This window comes from Lygodium microphyllum, chromosome 22, assembly GCF_053477565.2.
Source record: "Lygodium microphyllum isolate KBCC chromosome 22, Lygodium_microphyllum_v1.1.10, whole genome shotgun sequence".
NCBI lineage: Eukaryota > Viridiplantae > Streptophyta > Polypodiopsida > Schizaeales > Lygodiaceae > Lygodium > Lygodium microphyllum.
This window is the reverse complement of record NC_141156.1, coordinates 116,650,824-116,671,582: the sequence shown is the minus strand read 5'-3', so window position 1 is coordinate 116,671,582 and position 20,759 is coordinate 116,650,824. Positions and strand designations below refer to the sequence as shown.

General features: G+C 39.0%; 1 protein-coding gene across 2 annotated transcripts; it reads left to right on the top strand.

Moving 5' to 3' along the window:
• Positions 1 to 544: 544 nt before the first annotated feature.
• Positions 545 to 2,623, top strand: LOC148017536 (uncharacterized). Of its 2 annotated transcripts, none has more exons than XM_087662667.1 (2): positions 545 to 1,503; positions 1,919 to 2,623. In XM_087662667.1, the coding sequence occupies exons 1-2, from the start codon at positions 1,118 to 1,120 to the stop codon at positions 2,151 to 2,153; spliced, it is 621 nt and encodes a 206-aa protein (XP_087518793.1). In that variant the 5' UTR covers positions 545 to 1,117; the 3' UTR covers positions 2,154 to 2,623. The 2 variants fall into 2 exon arrangements, with proteins under 2 accessions (XP_087518793.1, XP_087518794.1); XM_087662668.1 differs by having other exon boundaries at positions 1,943 to 2,524.
• Positions 2,624 to 20,759: the final 18,136 nt, after the last annotated feature.

Here is a 20,759-nt window from a genome sequence, read left to right as displayed (position 1 = left end):
AAGGAGAGTATATGTGAGTGAGTGAGAGAAAAAATATGGAGAGAGAGAGAGAGGAGGAAGAGGAGGAGGAGAATAATAATAATAATAATAATAAGTGAAGGAGGCATCATGTTGCATGGGGAAAGAGGCGAGCAAAGCAAAGTTACCATGTGGTTTGTGGGGGAAGAAGCAGGAGTGCAATTATACTCTCCCACAATGTTGCATTGCAATAGCTTTGAGTGATTGACAGTGTCACGAAGCAGCCTGATGAGAGGAGGCTGCCTAGTGTACCTTATGCATGCAAGGAATGCTATTATTATGCTAGTCTTTTATATGTGATGAAATTATTTAATACATATATCTATTTTTGCGTCCAAAAGTTGGGCAAAGTCATGGGTATATTTCTTTTGTGAGCAACGAGATTATTTAATACATATGTTAATGTTAATGTTAATGTCAATGTTAATTTCCGCGTCCAAAAGTTGGGCAAAGTTATGGATATCATATTTATATATATATATATATGTTTGTAAGTGGAGTGTGTCGAATCCCGAGGCAACTTTTGAATGAGAAGAAACTCTGCTCTCTCGGCGCGCTGCTCTCTCGGCTCTCTCGGCTCTCTCTCTCTCTCTCTCTCTATCTATTAGATAGAGGGCGTAGGTCCCTACATATCATATTCTTCTGCTTCCATGGTGCTGTCGGCAATGTGTGCTCATGTCGAGGGTTGTGAAAGCAGAACAAGAAGAAGAAGACAAAGATAAAAGACTCGGTTCTCGTCCCATGTTCCGCTCCCTTTGTAGGCTCTGAACAGACATTTGAAAGCCTTCTGAATCAACGGATTTGGAGCTTCCTCAGAAGCTTTTATCTGAGTTGCACCCTGATCAGAGAACAGGTGCACTGGAAAAAGCATTACGGCTTTGGAAATTAGGGTTTGGAGCATTGCTCTGCTTTTCAGCAGGGAAAATCGGATCTTGTGATTGCTTTCTGTTGTACTGCAATCTGGATTACTCGAGGCAATTGGCATCACTAGGATATTTGACTTGAGAGAAAGAGAAAGCATATGCTGCTTGCACACGGGGGCATTACTCTTCATATCCGTTTTTCCATGCTCTGACAGGCCTGCTTTTGATACACCGTGATGCCATCCAAGCAGAGTGCAGGCTCATCTAATGAGCAGGATGTTGCCTCATTTGCTTCTTCCCCTGACCATTCTATGCCTTTAACTGTTGATCAAGTCTCTTCGACAAGGTGGCGCCAAGGTTCGGCGCAGGAGGACTTGGAGAAAGGTGTGCAGGAAGACGAGACCGAGAGAGGGGTTGGGGACTTGGAACAACAAAATGATGAACATGACTCATCATCAGATGCAGACCAGGAGGAGGACGGGAAATGCCGTGTGTGCCACCTTGTCTATAATAGCGAGCATGGTAGTCGGGAAACAATGCAGCTCGGTTGCAACTGCAAGGAGGACCTGGCCATGGCTCATCCAGATTGTGCTGAAGCCTGGTTCAAAATCAAGGGAAACAGGTACATTTCTGTGCTTAGTAGTACGAGGTATTGATGCACATTTTGTCTCTCAGAATGTGCAGTCTTAATCTGATGGAGCCTTGCTGTGGCAAAATACTACGCTTATGCCCATTTTGTGTTGGGCACGTAGGACTAATATGTTCGCAGCAAAGTAGTCACGGTAATTTGCAACAATTGGGTTGAAGAGGGATTCAGTATATGTTTAGCATCTTGCTGTTTCTCATCTTACATGCAAATGCCAATACACAAGCATCTTGACACAGATTTTACCTCAGTGTCCGTGCTGCTTCCCTCCTCAATGAACTTCCCCTAATTGCTGAATTATCACTATTCAGTAGCGAGCATTACATAAGGCAAAGGCTCGGATTTGTTTGCACAACTCAATTTCCAAGCCATCACAATTAAGCCCTGTCAGTTCTATTTTTGTGTTTGTGTGCAGGGTATGTGAGATATGTGGTGTTACTGCACAGAATGTACTTGGGAATGAAGATAATTTTAACTTCATGGAGCAATGGAATGATAGAGATGCCAGCACTGTAGCTGAGCAGCAAAGAAGGTGTTGGCAAAGTCTGTCGCTCTGCAATTTTTTTCTTGCTTGTATGGTAGTCACTTTCATTCTTTTATGGTTATTTCGAGTGACCATTTCTTGATATTCTTTGCTTTTCATATATGGCCATGGGAGCTGCTGCTGTCCTGAACAGCTGTTTATGTTCAATAAATTTGGGAATGCAGAATGTAGTGTCTAGTATGTATGTATTTTGACCATGCTTAGAAGCTACCTCATTGCTCAAACACGAAGTTATAACAATAGCAGCTAGTCTGAGAGAGAGAGAGAGAGAGAGGCCAACTTACTTACACAAGGGGATTGCCTGTTAAATTTCATGTCATAGGTTTGTATGATGATGGGATTGTCAGCAAACATACTTCCTTCTCTTTAACTTTTTCAGCCTTGTGCAACTTAATTGTTGTCTTATGTCATCGATGCTTGAAACTTAAGAGGTTTTCATCACATTCTGCGTTGCACTAGAGACTTTGATTGCAGTTCTCGATCATTACCATATGTCCATCCAATGCTTCACTCTATGGAAAGTGCAAGAGAAATCTATCCAAATGAGTGATGGTTGAGAGCCAAGTGATGACTATAGGTGAGCATCAGGGAACGTGAGCTTATTGAGGCATAACTATTAACGAGAGTCAGATGCATGCCTACGGTTGTATCACCCTGCTGCAGTGAAGTCAGATTGCAAAAGAAATTTACATTCCATACACGATTAGGAAGCCTCCCTGATAGATATCATAAAGAAACATGACAAACTAGATGATGAAGTCATCAAGGATGCTTACATGCTGAAGATCAAACTAAGGCTAATTTTGGTAGACAAAGGGTTTAAGTAGATGATACTTTCAAGAAAAACCAAAGCATGAATCTACACCAACACAACTCAAGGCATGACCAAGTGAAAACCACCAATATGAAAATAGTTAGAAATGAAGGCAAATGACCAATTGATCAAGGAAGCAAAGTCGACATAAAGAACTTCAAAAAGCCTAAGCATCAAGTTACTTTTGGGTCACAATGTATCGAGGAAGCAAAGTTGATATAAAGAATTTCAAAAAGCCTAAGCATCAAGTTACTTTTGGGTCACAATGTATCTAGTAATTTTATTAGCTTTAGCAACGTTGTGCTAATGGTAGATCAAAGCTATAATGTTGATGTGTGTCTTTTTGTCTTGCTCACATTTGAGACATCTAAACAAATCTCTCTCTCTCCTTTTTACTTGCTTACTCACTCTTTTTTCTTTTATTTCTTTTCTAGTTTTGCCATCTCTTTTACTTCTCTTGGGTTCCACTTGTATCTTTGACCATGCCATCACTTGTCGCTTATGTCTCATAGGTCTCTGGCGAGAGAGAGAGAGAGAGAGAGAGAGAGAGAGAGAGAGAGAGAGAGAGAGAGATTCCTTTCACTCACTCACCTTTTTTTTTTAAATTCTCTCTCTTGTTTGTCTCCTAGTTTTAGTCTACACCTTCAACCATTATCTATACATCTTGTCTCTTAAGCTTATGCTACACACACACACACACACAGAGCTTGCACGCAGTTGTTGTAAGCTTTCATGGTGTTATAAGCTTTAGTTGCTTATCCACTAACTTTAACATTCACTCCTTGGTAATCATTGTCATCCATTGCACAAATCAGCTCCTTAATTATCATGGTTGAATTTAAAGGTACTGGGGATAAAGGCGCATGTGTATTCACTACATTGATAGTAACCATATACTTGTACATTGTAGGTTGTAGGTGCTTATCACTATCACTTTATTTTTTATTCATTCAATGATTAATGGAACAAGGGAGGTTGGTCACATAGATTGTGACTATTGGAGTTCTCACATATTGAGTCTCTTGCTTCATTTGCCATATCCACGTCTCTAGTGCTTTCACTTGTATATGCTCTCACTTGGGCTTTTCCCTTCAATTGATATTAGAGTTGAGATCAAGAAGCTTTAATCGACATTGTCTAAGCTTGGATTTGAAAACTTTAGTACTTCATTTATATGCCTTTTGCTCTTGGATGCTATTTGAGCACTCTATTGGATGCATTAATATCTAAGATAGATGCTATATGCTCATTTATGCTTAGTAAGAGCTATTAAGTTGTGATTTGGGTTGGGTTATACCAACATTTGTTATGATTTATGCTATTAGTTGCTACTTTGGATACTACAATAAGAGCTTAAATAAGATATTGGGTTTTATGCTCTCGGATGTATGCCACATGTATTTTGGATGTTTGGATGCTATACACATGATGTATTGTGCTTCTTTGCTCATCTTGCATTCAATCTTTATTCTAGTGGGAGCTTGCTAGACACTTGGATATTACATAGTACTTTGGATATTCGTAGGTGAGCTTGAGTTTATTTTAGTGAAACCATGGGACTCGATTGAGTTATGTCCATGCTGTTCGGATGCTCTTTGACCACAGTTGTTGCCTAGTGGGCTAATTTGATCCTTGCATTGAGTCCAACACCTATCTCTATCAAGTTGTTGTCAATGATGTATACACTTCATTTGGCTATGTATTGAGCTTTTGTTACACTTGCTCAATCAATTGTGTATCTAGACGTTCTCTTTCATTATCTTGAGACCTATTATTGTGCTTCTTTGCTCATCTTACATTTAATCTTTATTCTAGTGGGAGTTTGCTAGACACTTGGATATTACATAGAGCTTTGGATATTTGTAGGTGAGCTTGAGCTTATTTCAGTGAGACTATGGGACTCGATTGAGTTATGTCCATGCTCTTCGGATACTCTTTGACCACAGTTGTTGCCTAGTGGGCTAATTTGATCCTTGTATTGAGCCCAACATCTATCTCTGTCAAGTTGTTGTCAATGATGTATACACTTCATTTGGCTATGTATTGAGCTTTCTTTACACTTGCTCAATCAATTGTGTATCTAGTAGTTCTCTTTCATTATCTTGAGACCTACTATATGCATGATAGTTATGTCTATTGGATGTATCTCACTCTAACACATTGGATTTGTCAATTCTTCTCGGTATTGGTTACATGCTCAGTGATTGCTAGTTTTTGTATATACCCCGCTTCTTACAAGATATACTTGGCAGTTGCAGATTGGATTTTATTAGTTGATTGCTTATACTTGGCTTTAGTTTTATTGCTATAATTAATTTTAGCATATTATAGTTGTAGTTTTTTGCATAATTTATGACGGCAGATGCTTTGACTCCACTCTTACTCTTTGGTAGTTAGTGGACAACCCTACTCTTTGTAGGTTTTCCTTTGTTAAACATTGTATTTGCTAATGCATATAGCTCATTTGGATACATATTAAGCTTTTGTTATACTTATTCAGGCAATTTTGAGCTGACAGTTCTCTTTCATTATCTTTAGACCTACTATATATATGACAATTATGCCTATTAGATGTATCTTACTTGAACACATTGGGTTTGGCAGTTCTCGGTACTGGTTGCATGCTTAGTGATTACTAGTTGTTTATACATACTCCGTTTCTTGCAAGATATACTTAACAGCTACAGATTGGATTTTATCAATTGAATCCTCACACTTGGCTTTGGTTTTACTATTGTAATAATTTTCAATATGTTGTAATTGTAGTTTTTTGTATAATTTATGAGGGCAAATGCTTTGACTCAACCGACACTCTTTAGTAGTTAGTGAACAACCTTACTCTTTGTAGTTTTTCCTCTATCAAACACTATGTTGGCTATGATTTTGTATTGTTAGGTTGTCATTTACACCAACCTATTTGTCTTGGATTGTGCTTTCATTTCTTGCATTATGGCTAGTGGATCAAATGACAATGCTATCTTTAACATGGACAAACTAGATTGTACTAATTATAGCTATTGAAAGGCACATATATGACAAGTTTTGGTACAAAAATTGTAAATTAAGCCATTGAGACATAAGTGTATAAAGTTAAAACGCTTTGATGCATAGGATTGGGTTGAACTGGATGAGTTATGTAAATCTATGACCACCTCATCACTCTCTAAGTAGGTTTTCTATAATGTTGTCTCTGAAAGGTAGACCACCTGGGAGTTATGGGATAAGATTTGTAATATCTATAACAAGCAGAGTTCTATCTCTTAAATGTATTGGTTGAAGCTATTGAGAGTACATGCACATGAACCCTCCTTATGTAGGAGGAGTGGATGGGGGCAGGTAGTTGTGAATGGTCTTGAGAGAAAGGGAAAACCTTAACCCTAGCCAGTTGGGGCTATATAAACAATGCAGGGGTCTACATCAACCTTTGAGTGAGAGTGATCTAAGTTGTACTTTCATGAGCAACTGAATAGACAAGACTTATTCTTGTACTTGTGAGCTCTTCTCTCCCTCTTGTGCACACTTCAATCTTGGCTTCCAATCTAATTTTAACATCGTATTAGAGCCACCTTTGATCCTTTAGCTTCCCTTAGCCTCATTACACCACTAAGTGCACATGAGCCTTCATCTTATTCTTATTGCCTCTTAACCTCCATAGCCACAGCTTGACCCACCTTTGGTGGAGGACCTGGGGAGAGCAAAGGAGACCATTTCAGCTCAAGGTTCCTTCTAAAGATCTCATCCCCAACTCAGGGCACTTCAGCATGGCGTATTAAACACAGAGATTGGGCGATGTGGAGGGCAACATTGTGTTTTCTCCCAAGATTAGCACAGATTTCGTTGACACCAGTTCAACTCCTCGACATGGCTTGCTGTGTGCGCAATCATCCCAACTATTATGGGGCTTTTATAGCCCCCTAAGAGGGCTATCTACACCTAATAGGGTTTAGAGAAATTCCCTCTCTATTGCCCACAATCAGCAAAACCCTAACTATGGGTTTCCTGGCGGCCATAGCTAGGAAGCTTCAAGCTTTCTTATTTTCATTTTTTTTCAATCTCGGCATTATCAACAATGATTTTAATCACTGAAAAACCCATGTCAAGATTTTTTACTACCTTGTGGAGCTTAAATGCAAAGTTTCTTCTCATTCCATGGGCACTACTAAGCTCGTAAACATCGACCTTCATTATGAGTAGAAGAATGGAAGTTGGTACAAGTGCTTATTAGCACTACTGATGCATTCAAATGATGTTTCTTACTGTTTGCTGTTGGTAAATAAGAGAAATGAGTATTATTGTACTCTCCTCTAGTTCATCCCATAGCAGAGTTGATCGATAAGCCTTGTTCCACCAAGAACTCCTCTAATAGGCTACATTATCAAGAAGAGCCAGAATTATAATCTAAGTTCACCTCACTAAAGCCAAGGAAAATATTCAAGCACAAAAAAAGGGTTGGTCAAAGACAAGGACCACCTAAGTCCTATTTCAAAATACTTCATATGTATGGTTTTCAACCATTCTCAACCTTGGAAGTTTTAATTGTAAAATCTACATTATTGACATCCTTGCATTAGTGGTCCCTTGTAAAGAATTAGACACTGCTACTTGTACTAAGCAAGTAGTAAGACCTTCCTATGGCCTCAGCTTATGCCAACCTTCATCTTCATATTCGTAAATTTGATGGCAGAGACTTTCACCCCTGGCAAGTACTCATTAAGTATAAAATGATGAAGAGAGGTTATTGGTCTCTCATTCAAGGGACTAGAGCTATTGATCCTACAAATCTTTATGATATGGAGGATGATCAACGTGCTCAAGCAATAATCATGTTACACTTAGATGAATCCTTGATTCATCATGTTGATCAGCTCTCCACTGCCAAGGAAAAATGGGATAAGCTTGAAAAGCTCTATGGTGCTACAGGTAAAAACACTAAGATTTTTCTTAAGATTGAATTCTTCAGCTTGAAATATAGAGGAGAAGACTTGGGAAAAGTTAGTTCTCATATAAAAAGCCTCATGACATAGCTTTCTTCAGTGCAAGCACCAATCTATGATGAGGATGCTATTGCCATTCTTTTAAAAGTAGTCAAAAAGGCCGTTCCCACACTTTTAACAACCCTTACTAATATTCCCAATCCTACGTTGGCAAGTACCATCCAATCCTGTTTGGATGAAGAAAAAAGGAATCACAAAGAAGGAAGCACCAGTCAGACATCTACTCCAACATCCCATGACCAAGTCTTTGTGCATACAGTTGTCAATAAATATACATTTTGTAAAAAGAAGGGGCATATTGCAAACAACTGTTGGAAAAAATACTTAGAAAATATGAAATGTAATAAATACAAGAAGACATGAAATATTACAAGTAAATGTTCTTAAGTCTGTGTGAAATGCATCTTTCTTGGTTATGGGGATGTAGATGGTCAATCCACAGTTGCTTTTCATCAAGAGAAAATGCATAAGCAGCATGAGCATGGCATTGAGTTAGATAGAGTGATATTACAAGAGGAACCTCCTATTATTGTATAGCAAACTAGACAGGTTGCAATGCTAATGCTCCAATGGCTCATGACAATGATGTTAGGCAAGACATACAAGCCCCACACCTTGTTTTGAGATGGTCTACTTGAGATAAACATTAGCCTCATCAGTTTGTACTCTCTATAGATTATGTTATGGTGAGAGATGTTCATGAGCCTCTTGAGGCCATGCGTAGAGGCGATAGTCACCATGGGAGAGGACCATGCAATCAGAGTATGACTCACTACAGAAAAATCATACGTGGGATTTGGTTCCTTTATCTAGTGGAAAGTGTGCTTTTCCATAAAAATGGGTATACAAGTTGAAGAGTATCCTTGGACGCCCCAAGCCAACATATAAGGTCAGATTGGTTACTAAGGGTTTTAAGCAAGAGCATGGTGTTGACTTCAATGAAGTCTTCTCTTATGTAGTCAAGGGGCTTTGGTTGCATAGCTAGATTTGGACCTCTATCAAATGGATGTCAAGATGGCTTTTTTACATGGGGACTTGTATGATGAGATTTATATGCAACAACCTAAGGGCTTTGAGAAAAAAACTAGGAAACACCTAGTGTGCAAATTGAGAAAGAGCCTTTACAGCCTTAAGCAGGCACCTAAGGAATGGTTCCACAAGTTCGATGCTTTCATGCATTCATATGAATATATCCATAGTGATATGGATTTGTGTCTATACATGAAAGGCCCATGATAGCAATCTTAATTTTGGTACTCTATATGGATGATATGTTGACTACTAGGAGCGCTCATGATGAGTTGGGTGCCTTGAAAATTCAACTTAAGAATAGTTTTGAGATGAAGGATATGGGACATGCCTACATATTCTTGGTATGCGCATCATGTGTGATTGCTCTAAGGGGCTTTTTTACTTGTCATAAGAAGGGAGGTCGGTCACACCATGTGACTATTGGAGTTCCCATATCTCGACTCTCTCTCTCTCTCTCTCTCTCTCTCTCTCTCTCTCTCTCTCCATTCACTATAGCTCACACCTCCGATACGCGCGTTTGCTTGTACTCTGACTCAGGCTTCTCCCTTCGAAATGCACTCATGTAAGGAATCTATCTTTACATAATACTTATAGCCCAATTGTAATGTACAAAAATTATATGGACCCATAAAGATCAAATATAAAAAAAGATATGGCACAAGATTGGGTACAATGTCTTATGCATAAGTGAGCACCTCTCTCATATATGTGTTAACTGAGTTGTATTATTGATTTTTTGCTCAAAATCGTAATTTATATTTATTTTTGGTATTTCGTTTTTATTGGCTTAAATACCTTGGTTTCTCTAATAATTTCTAAGGCTTAAACCATGCTTCTAACCTCACAAAAGATTTGTCTTGTCAAAAAAGCCATAGTGATTAATAATATACAAACGTTTCAATTAGTAAATAGATGTATATATCAAATTAATAATCATATTGATAAATAATAATCCACATATTATTACCAAAAATGTAAAAATAAAATCACCATGTATGTACTCCCTTACCAACTTTCATTAAAAAAAAATATATATATTATCTCATGTATTCACCTAATTTAGTGTGATCAATGTCACATGCATGAATGTATGATAAGTCTAACCATGTAATGATGAGAAATTAATCATAAGATTAAAAATTAGAAGTTTTATTTGTTAAAATAAAAATAAAGCATATCAAATATTATAACCTTGTCTCCGGGTTGAAAAGAAACATCCTTGTTTCATTAAAAATAAAACAACATAGTTGATTAGTCATGCTAATGTTGTCTCGGGTGGTAATCTAGACTAAAGTATTAGGGAAACTAAAAAATGTAAATCCCATCAAAGAGAAACAAAAGCCAATCAATATGTCCTACCTCAAGTGATGAATCAACACATTAATGATGAAAGTAAGAACCTATGGATTTTTCAAACACAAATCACATGTGATGAATGTATGCTTGATCTAAAGTTTAATGCGATTGTGAGTGGTATGCAAATATATCAAATAATCATGAATTAGAGAAAGATATGACTTTTGAATCCATTGAGATTCCTCAATAAAATTACTTATATATTTTTTTACAAGATATTTATGATTTTTTGTGCTTTTGCTGATATTAGTCTTATCATGATCAAGAATAGTTTTAAGAACTAGGATTGGTATATCATTCTTAGGTAATGGAGGGCCATCCACAACTAAAGTTATTGGTGGTGCCTTTGAATGTTTTTAAAACTAATTTAAAATGAATTGTGAATTTAGTAATATAACGAAAGGCTCAAATAGAGTGCATTTTTATTAAATTTCAATACCTTGGAGTTAATTTAATCTTGAGATGCTTTTCAATAAACATCGAGTCTTTTGTGCCCAATTCTAAGGGATATTGAATCATCTTCTTTGAAAGTCATAGCTTAAAGCATTGGTTGATAGTACATTAGTAGTGATGGTAGTCATAAGAATTGGTAGTTTCTTACTAGAAACTATTTCAAAAGATGCTCTATTAATAACAAAGTGTAGGGTATTGTTGTAAGAAAACTATACAATCAACATTATTAGTTCCAAATATTGATCAAATTGTTGTATGGGATCTAAGTAGGTCAAGAATGATGCTACTGGTTGCTTCCATTTGGAATGGATTTTTGGATGGAAAGAAAAAGTGAAGCCCATCTTAGACCCTAGAGCCTTGAATAGTGCTATCCATGAATGATTGTAGAATCTACTATCATGTCTAAGAACATAACTTTGGATAATCCATGATGTGATAAATTATTTTGCGACTTGAACTCTGGTGAGAGTCTTTTAAGATTAGACAAAGTAAGCTTGTTTGTTGAACCTATCATAGTAGGTAGTCCAAAAATAATATAATAGAAATCAATTTCCAACCTATATGAGATACATCGTAAGATTATAGGGTTTTCCATGAGACAATGTTCAACTTGTTAACAAACAATGTATTCACAAATATACTTTCCAATATCGTGCTTCGTTTCTCACCATTCAAAATATTATTTGTAACTAGCTATTGTAGATTGAATGCTTATGTGTGAGCACACATTGTTCATTGCAATCTTTTAAAATCATGTAGCAATATGAAATTTCTTTTGACAATAAAAAAAACAATTCCCATATGTGTAATAGTCAAAAGAAAAACATTTTTTAAAATATATCATTCCATGCAATTGAGATGTGAGCTTTTAAGCATAATTATAGAATAAGCATATCTTTCATATGAAATAAATCTTTATTGTACGAAAGATCATATTTATTGTGTATGTAAGATTAATGATAATATGATAATTAGAGCATTTTTTGGATTATATGACTTTATAAATTGTATTAATTTTTTTAAATTTATAGTATGGTAATATAAATTCAATCTAACTACTCATTTCTCTATATTGGATGACAATTATATTCTTATTTTTCCTACTCCACTAACTAAAGGCATAAGATAACTAAAATACATATAAGAATCCATGCATAGTGCAACTCTCAAGGAGATGACTATGTATAAAGCTTTAGATGTAGCTAATATACTTTTGTGTGAGAAATTAAGCAAGGTCAATAAACGTCAACAAAGACGCCCGCTTTAGGAATGCAATTTGATAGCACTACATTTGCGTATTTGCTACTATATAAGATTATAAGGTCTAACAATATGGTGCACATTGCATATTTAGACATGATAGAGATACAACTACTTCATGGAATTGGATACATGGAATCATTAAGGGTTATTAAGGCAATTAATATGGAAATCATTAGAAGTGTGAGCAATAATTAATCATGATAAGTAGTAGGATTTTACATGTTTACAACATGCTTACCATAGTTTATCTTGCATTATTAGTTGAAGGTGCCACTGCACAATTACAATGGTCATACAAAGTTATATGTTATATCATATGGACACCAATATAATGACAAGCTTTACATTTGCAAGTTTTAATAAATGCACACACACACACACACACACACACACACACACACACACACACACACACACACACACACACACACACACACACACACACACACACACACACACACACACACACACACACACACACACACACACACACACACACACACACACACACACACACACACACACACACACACACACACACACACACACACACACACACACACACACACACACACACACACACACACACACACACACGCTAATCTGATTTCTCAAAATTGTTATTCCTAATGACAAACTCATTTTATCTTTAGGAGATTTTGATATAATCTCAAAGAAAACAAGAGCTTTAAGAAGACTACACAAGCTCTAAGAAACTTAAAAAATTATTGCAAAAGCTCTAGATAAGAATATAAAAAAATAATTGCACTCATGATGATATAGATGACGATAGTAATAAGTTACGCATGAATGATGAGCATTTTTCACAACATTAAGGTGAGGAGTGAGACGGGTGGAGAATTTAATAAGAGCAATTGTGGAATGGCAAGGTAGAAACATTTGCCAATGATAGTAGGAAGAAGGAACAACTAGCAAAGTGTTTGTTAGATTCTAATATATCTATTAAAGTATGAGGTGGTGACAATTGCGACAAGGACCTAGGTATAGATGCCAAGAGGTTACCTAGATATAGATTCTGATGTACCTATCAAAGTATGAGGTCGTGACAGTTGCGACAATTAGCTAGGTATAGACGCCAAGATGGTGGAGACTTGGTTGCATTCACAAAATGGATCGAGGGATAGTTTGAGAAGAAACCTATAGGGATTTAGCAAGGATTTAGACATGATCACCAAGTGACAAGGAATGGGATACTTTAGGAATAGATAATCAATAAGTGCACCATGTTTGACACAAAGTAGATGGGTGGTGACAACAATATAAACGGTGTCCATCAATGGGGATAAGATCAGTGTAGGTGCTTGAGTACCTATACAAAAGAATGAGCTTCAAGGAGCACAAATATTAACCTTGGTGCAAAGAAAGTGCAAAGAAAAAATACACAAAGGGTAGAGCGAAAAAAGACCGGTCAATGAAAAAAAAACATGAGGAAAAGAGCCAAAAGCACAAGAAGAAAACTCAAAATTCCAAGGCAAGTGCAAAAGGGGAAAGCTGAATTTTGAATATAAAAGCGCACCCTAAATCCATGTAAAAGAGTCCTAGGCTCCCTCCTGTGCAACTTGTAAATGTAGATGTGCATGGGTAAAGGAACCATGTAAATAGGAAGGGAATAGGGAAAGAGGACCTAGGCTAAAATGGCCAGTCATGTAAAAAAGGGATAGGCACCCAAAGAGAAGTAGGGCATGTATAAAAAGGCAAAAAGTAAATGAAGGAGCTCATTCTTATGTGTGGCCAAAACTAGCCCTCTTCTTTTTCTTTTTCTTCTTCTTCTTGCTCTTTCTTGTGCTTGTGCTTGTGCTTGAGAGAGGAAGTGTGAGGGAGTGAGAGATTGAGTGTGTGAGGTTGAGGGACCGTGGAGGAGAAGCTATTCATCTTCTCCTCTCTTCTCCTCTCTTCTTCTTCTCTTCTTTTCTCTTCTCTTGTCTTGCATGTGGTAATGGAGCTTGAGGATTGAGCTTGCTTGAGCTTGCACCTTGGATCGTGGAGCTACTGAGAGCTTGAGGGAGGAGACAACTCGTGAGGGTAAGCTCACTACACTTGTAGGTATGAGAGCGCACATGGCTATGTGAGAGGTAGCCATTGCACTTGGCTTAAAACGCTTGAAACAATAAGTGGTCCATGGGTCTTGGCAATTGAGCAAGAAGCTCCCACATTTTGATTCAATTTGCTAAGACAAATGGATTCAAGATTTGAGTACTTGCGTGCTCCAAATTGAGGATTGGAGTAGATTTTGTCCCAAACCGGTGCTTAAGATAGGTAGGAAGTGATTTGGAAGCCATTCAATCTCTTTCACAGGTAATTTTTTTGGTTTTTAAGGTTTAGGTGATTAGGTTGGACTTGGAAAGGTGTTTATTTGTGGCTTGGATGCATTTAGGTAAGAAAAAATCAAGAAAAACAGAGAAACAAATAATAGGGTTACTATTGTAAAACAGGGAAGAAGAACATGGAGAAAAAGGGGCTTTAGTGCAATAAGAGAGGAGAGAGAGAAGAAGGAAAGTGGAAGATTGTATAACAAGGAGTTTAAGGGGCAAAGAGAGTAAATGGGAGCTCATTTTTGCATCATTCAGAGTTGAGAGAGAGATAGAGAGAGAGAGAGAGAGAGCTGGACAGGTTTATTGCAAGACAGTGGTCACACAAGGAGAGCTCTGATTCGTGTGAATCGAACACATTCACGGGCTATCGGTAAGGTGATTTGATTGCTAACTTTTTATTCTTGAATCTTGGAGCTTGTGAGAGGTTGGAGGGGAGCATACCAAGCATGGCATTGGATTTTTGTCGAGATTACACCCATTTTCGTTGCCGCACCATTCGACTACCCCAAAGCTGTCTGCTTTTTAAAATACAATGTAATCAGATCGTCCGAATCCAGGATCGGACAACCCAAAAATTGGATAGCTTGACTGTCCAATTTGGACAAATTGGACTTAGACAGTCCAAAATCAAACAACCCAGAATCGAACGTCCGATTTTGAAAATTGGACCAAAAACCTACAAATTAAGAATTTGATGTAGGGCTTGGCCCCTACATAGCCAATCTTAAGAAAGAGAGAAGCTTGGCAAGGAAAGCACTGCAAATCATAGCCACATACAACCAAGAGTAGCGAGCCCAAAAGTTGAGACAAGATATAGAAATGTGCGAGGTCCAATGCATCTTAGCTCTCGCCAATAGAACCAGGCAAGACCAAATACTGAGAGGGAGAGAGCATTAGAGGTTGATCTTACACTAAGTAAGCTTTTCATGAAGTGACTCTTAGACAATGCAGTTACAGATCACAACATAGTAGTCCTAGTGACTACGTTGCTAGCAGGACTAGGAATCACGTCAAAGTCTAAGAGTCAGGACCAAAATACCTATAGTTGCTAAAGCAACTGGACAAGTAGGCAATGACCTGTACAACTTTGTGGAGTAGTTCGAGCAAGTATGCGAGGCAAAGGGCCTCACCAGACCTTGCTCAATGAGCGGAAGCTTTTACACTTTGCCTAGGAGACAAAGGGTGGATGTGGTTTACTAGCCTAGACAATGCCAAACTAAACAATTTTCACAACCTTAAGACCTTCATCAAGAGGTTTTCCGATAAGAGAATCCTAGCAGTAGAATGACTTAACAAACAAGCGGTCTCCATCATATTTATAAATGAAACCCGAAGTAAAGAGTTCTACAAGGCCTTAGTGAGAATTTGAACTTGCAAAGGAGAGAAGCTCTAGAACCACGACCTAAGACGCCACTACCACTAGATTCTCAGAGAGATCTACGACCTAAGACAACACTACCACTAGATTCTCAGAGAGAGCTACGACCATTAGCAAGAGAGCTAGCAAAACACACAAGATAAGGGACATGGCACCAACTAGAGCCAAGAGTTGGCAGATATGAAGTTAGAGTTGGCTAAGCTTCAAGAGATGAGGAGAAGACCCACACGACCTCATGTGCAATGCGTGCATTGCAGAGGAGATCACCTCCTTGCCGAGTGCTTGGATCCTAGGTTAGACCATGTGCTAATTGTGGTAGGTTTGAACATGACACAATACTTTGTAGATTGCGAATACGATTTTCGTACTTGCAACTATACAATCAACCGTACCACCTAGGGAATAGGCTGTTGAACTTCAAGAGGGGAGCTCCATTAGCTCTCCTAGCATCCAATGACTCAAAGCTAGCCATCCTTGGGGTGGATATCAATCCTACAAGGATGCCTAGACCACCTAGACCCATTGTGACCCATCCATTGGAGTGACAGTTTGATACATTATGTAGAGGAGCAGAATAAGGATGAAGCATATGTGAATCCTTACATCTCATATGACGAAGAGGGTAACCCCACCTTGATGGATTTCAGACCAATATCGGTGATGGAATTATGCACGGAAAGAGGTTGAGGCCTAGGAGGACAGTACCAAGAATCCATCGCATGCTGGACTTGTAATCACCTAGGGCACATCTCATCTCGTTGCCTCGAAAGGGACCAAGCCAATCAAGACATATCCAGAGTGCAAAATCACACATTTATATACCAAGTGCACTAGGTGAAAACCCTCTCCTAGTTCAGTAATTGTACCGTGCGTACCCTTGGGGATTTTCGGAGTCGAGACACTTAATGGTAAGGCCACCCGAATCTCGTTGAATGTCATGATTCGAGCACAAATGAAATATGTCGTTATCTCATTACCTGGACGTAGCAATCTTAATATAGCTTCAATAGGGAGGAAGAGCCATAGAAGGAGCAGAAAGAGGGCCGAGATGAAGGTAGCACTCAAGACAAATGGTGCCACTACACTACCCTAGAGGAAGCAAGTCAGTGTGCAGAAGTGGAAACATCTGCTCCTAAGACGGTGGAAAAGGGGAGTTCCAAGATTGGGGAGTATCCCAACCCAAGGCACCAATTGGAAGTAGTGGATAAGATTAAGGAGTGGTAAGAGAAGCCCAAGAGCACCTCAAGGATGCCAAACCCATCATGGAAGATGAGATCCATGAGCTCTCTAGCATGAGCACACTAGTCTTGCCCATGTAACTAAGATCGAGAGATGCATCCGCACCTGACATAGCATTGCACAAGAAAAACCTAGACGTCACAGGCAAGCAGACCAACTAGGATCACTAGAAAAAGAGTGTAGAGCCTAACAAAAAGCAAAAAATTGGCAACATGCTCACGACATTGATATCAACCCTTGTGACCCTACCTCTAGGAGAGCTTCTTAGGAAGAACCCAATGCTATGGCAATGGTTGAAGCAGTGAGTAGAATGGCGGCCTGATGAGCTTGGAGTGATCGACTTGCCTGACCATGATGCAATAATACACATATCACGCTTAACCCTAAACTTAGTGCCTAAGTCTTTGCATGTAAATGCTTTTTGGGAATGCATAGAGATGAACACAATTTTGGATATAAATGCTTTTTGGGAAGGCATAGAAATGAACACAATTTTTCCTATCAACGCATTAGGAGATGCTACAAGGAAGGGAATTGTAGATATAGGAGTGGGAGTTAGTATGCTCAGCCATACAATCCAACAAGATAGTGATGGGCACCCACCACTTGCAATGTATAGGTGTGCATGTAATATTAGTGCAATGAATACACAAGTGGTTAGGCGATACGTCAGAATTGTCGGACGAATGGCAGTCGTGACGTGAGGTGTGAAATCACATTCACGCCAACTGAGAAGTTCTTATATACTATGGGTGCTGATCTCCACGTGTCATGTTCTCATTGGCCATTTGATTAGGGTTTCTCGAATGTTCCTTGTTCCCCCCTCGCACCTATTTAAAGCCACCCAAATTTTTTCATGCACTTTTCTTCTCCATTTCCTCGCGCATCGAACCGTCTCCATCACCCCCTCCATCAACCCCTGCATCATCCCCTCTGTCTCCTTGTTCATCAATGACACCGCCTCTGTCACCCTCTGCATCACCCCCTGCGTCCATACTCCGCCTTCAATCTCCACATCACCCCCTACGTCCATACTCCGTCACCCCCCCGCCATCAAGGTCGTCCTCACCGTAGGCACAATAATATCGCGTTGTATTCGTAGCTTTGCGTCCTATTCCTAACTTGTCCAACACAGCGCGAGAAGAGAAATAGAAATCTTTTGATTTTCTTCCTATCACATCGTATTCCTGATTCGTCTAGCACTCGTTTTCCTACTCTCGTGGAAACAACACGATATTGGTGTTTGGAGATTTCGAAAGGCTCTTATTCGCGTCATATTCCTAACTCCTCCAACATTGAGCGAGTGCATCACTTCACAAGGCTTATACCTTGATATTCACGTTGTATAGGCAAGCAGTCTAGAGCTATTGAATCTCAAGAAGATGTCTGGTACAGAGATGCCACACATGTCTGCCTCCACATCTATGAAGAGGAAAAGAGTCCTTGAGTCCACAATGACAAAGGGGTCAATTGCCTCAAATGTTTCAATAGCATCTCATATGTCTGTGACAATTGAAGTTTCAAGCAAGGATCCAAAGAAGGGAAAGGATTCAAAGTCTCTTGTGAGGATCCCAGGGCTGTCTCAAATTACAAATGTAACAGCCTCTGAGATTTCTCATAGAAAACAATATTGACATTGGTTTCTATCCCAGCTAGGGAGATTATCAATCCAGGGTGGGACCTTGATCAAGTTCTTAATTTCTCCAATGACTTTATCAAGGAAAATTTTACAGAGTTTGAAGAGTTGGCATATCCTGTTGTTCAGTTGGATTCAAAGGAGTATATTCACACCCCAGTTGGAAGGTTAGGCAGCACTGAGAGTCCTTGTTTACCAAGAAATGTGGTTATCATTCTCTTGATAGAATTTATGCACCTAAGTTATGCTATTTACACCCAAAAAAATGCAAACTTAAGCTTAAGTCTACTACATTCATTGTATTTGCCCTTGTGAAATACCCTCTAAAATATGATGAAAAGCATAAAGAAACCTCATCTAGTTGTTGCCTTCTTAAAGAGATTGTAGATGAAGTTGATGTTGAGGAGCAACTAGACACCCAGATGGAAGCATTAGTTGCAAAGGACCTAGATGTTGCTGAATTCAGATAGCAGAGACAGTAATTGAAGAGACCACTATAGAGATTGATGAGCCATTTAACATTCCTTCAAACCTTATTGTTCCATCTTTGCCTACTTTCCCAATTAAAAACAAGGAGTACATATTATTGTTTGATCTCCAAATTCTTTTCAATTTCAGAGAAGATTATTGCTTGGCAGTTATTGCAGAGGCATCTGTAGATGCAAAAGGCATAGTGGCGGCACATGGAGAAATTCTGTCATGCTAGGAAGAGGTCCCAAAGGGCCTATCTAGTCATTGTTAAAGAAGAAGAAGGCCATGGAGCAAAAGAAGAAGAAGAAGAAGAAGACCACTAGGAGAAGGACAAACCTCATCAGTCCTTCTATTCTGATAGACATTTTTAGCCTTGTATTACCTAGCCCTAATGCTTCTGACATAAGCTTGTAAACTCCTCATGTAACCTTGTACTCCAGTCTTTGTACACTTTGTGAGGCCCTTGTTACATCCTCTGGATATCCACCATGTCTTTGGTATCCACACTAGCCTTTTTTGCGATAGCCTCTGGTGTTTACCAAGTTTGTGTTGTGCCCACAATTTGCAGGTGGTTGCTCACTAAAGCCTCTACACACTTTGTACTTCTTTGGTTGTGATTAAAGGAGGGGTGTTGAGATATTGGCAATCACACCTAGCTTAGCCTCTTTGTATGGAGCAGTGTGGGATCTCAGGATGTAGAATGCCATATGCACAGTGGAGGAAAGTGTAGCCTAGTCTATTCCTATAAAGCATTGTACTTGCTCTCATTTTGAATGGAATGTCATAGTACTTTTGTACTTCCAGCAAAGTGTCTATGTCATTGTTAGTCCACTACAAAAGATTGTGCTTATGAGTCCAAGCTCCATCTTGGAACCTAATTCACTTGTGTGACATTTGGTCTTGATGTATGTTACCTCATGAGCTCACTCGTCCTCTTTCAACCTCCATAGCCATGCTCTAGATCCGACATTCTTTACAAATGGGTGCCCAAAGCCTTATTGCATGCTCAAGGCTACTACGAAGGCAACACTTGGATCTTGTTGCCCAAGACCATGAGTGACACAAGTGTCCCTCAGTTGTCACTTTCCAAGCCACCTCCACAAAGACTGTAAGCTAGCTAGGTATGAGAAACAAACTGCCCCAAAAAGAACCAAGCCCATCGAGCCCCAAGAAGTCTATCGACCACCAAAACCGTGATTAGCTGCAGTTAACCAACTCAAATTGACACTTCTTATGTTCCACTGCTCCACAAGTAGCGAGTAGCATATCAACTGAGCTACAAGGCCAATCCATGGCATAAGTGGCCGACAAACACCCCACTTAACAACCCATGAGGTAGGCATCAGTAGTGAAGTTATCCAGCTCAACTGAACCCCAACCTCTCACAGGCCTTAGACCCTTCTATAAATGGAGATGCATCCTTACTTTGGCCTTAGACCTAGCCGCAAATACGGGAGACAGTCTCATCACATGGATCAGACACTTGGATGCTACCTTCACCAAATTTACTAAAAGCTATGAACAATTGGATTTAGGCCTCCTCGATGAGTTGTTAGCAACAACAGAAGTATGCTCCTTGCCATCCACTTGGGAGCAATATGAGTTCATGTTTGTCAAGTTTCTTGAGGTGGTCAAGGCCTTGATTGCCAAAGAAATTTCTCAAGAGCAAGCTTTCAAACAATGGTTGCTTACCTCCTATAGCAAGAGCAAAGTCTCTAC

Excerpts from the sequence above, each read along its gene's own strand:
- LOC148017536 (XM_087662667.1), top strand. The coding sequence starts at position 1,118 with ATGCCATCCAAGCAGAGTGCAGGCTCATCTAATGAGCAGGATGTTGCC. Across the intron at positions 1,504-1,918 it reads TTCAAAATCAAGGGAAACAG|TTCTATTTTTGTGTTTGTGT; the intron begins GTACATTTCTGT and ends AAGCCCTGTCAG.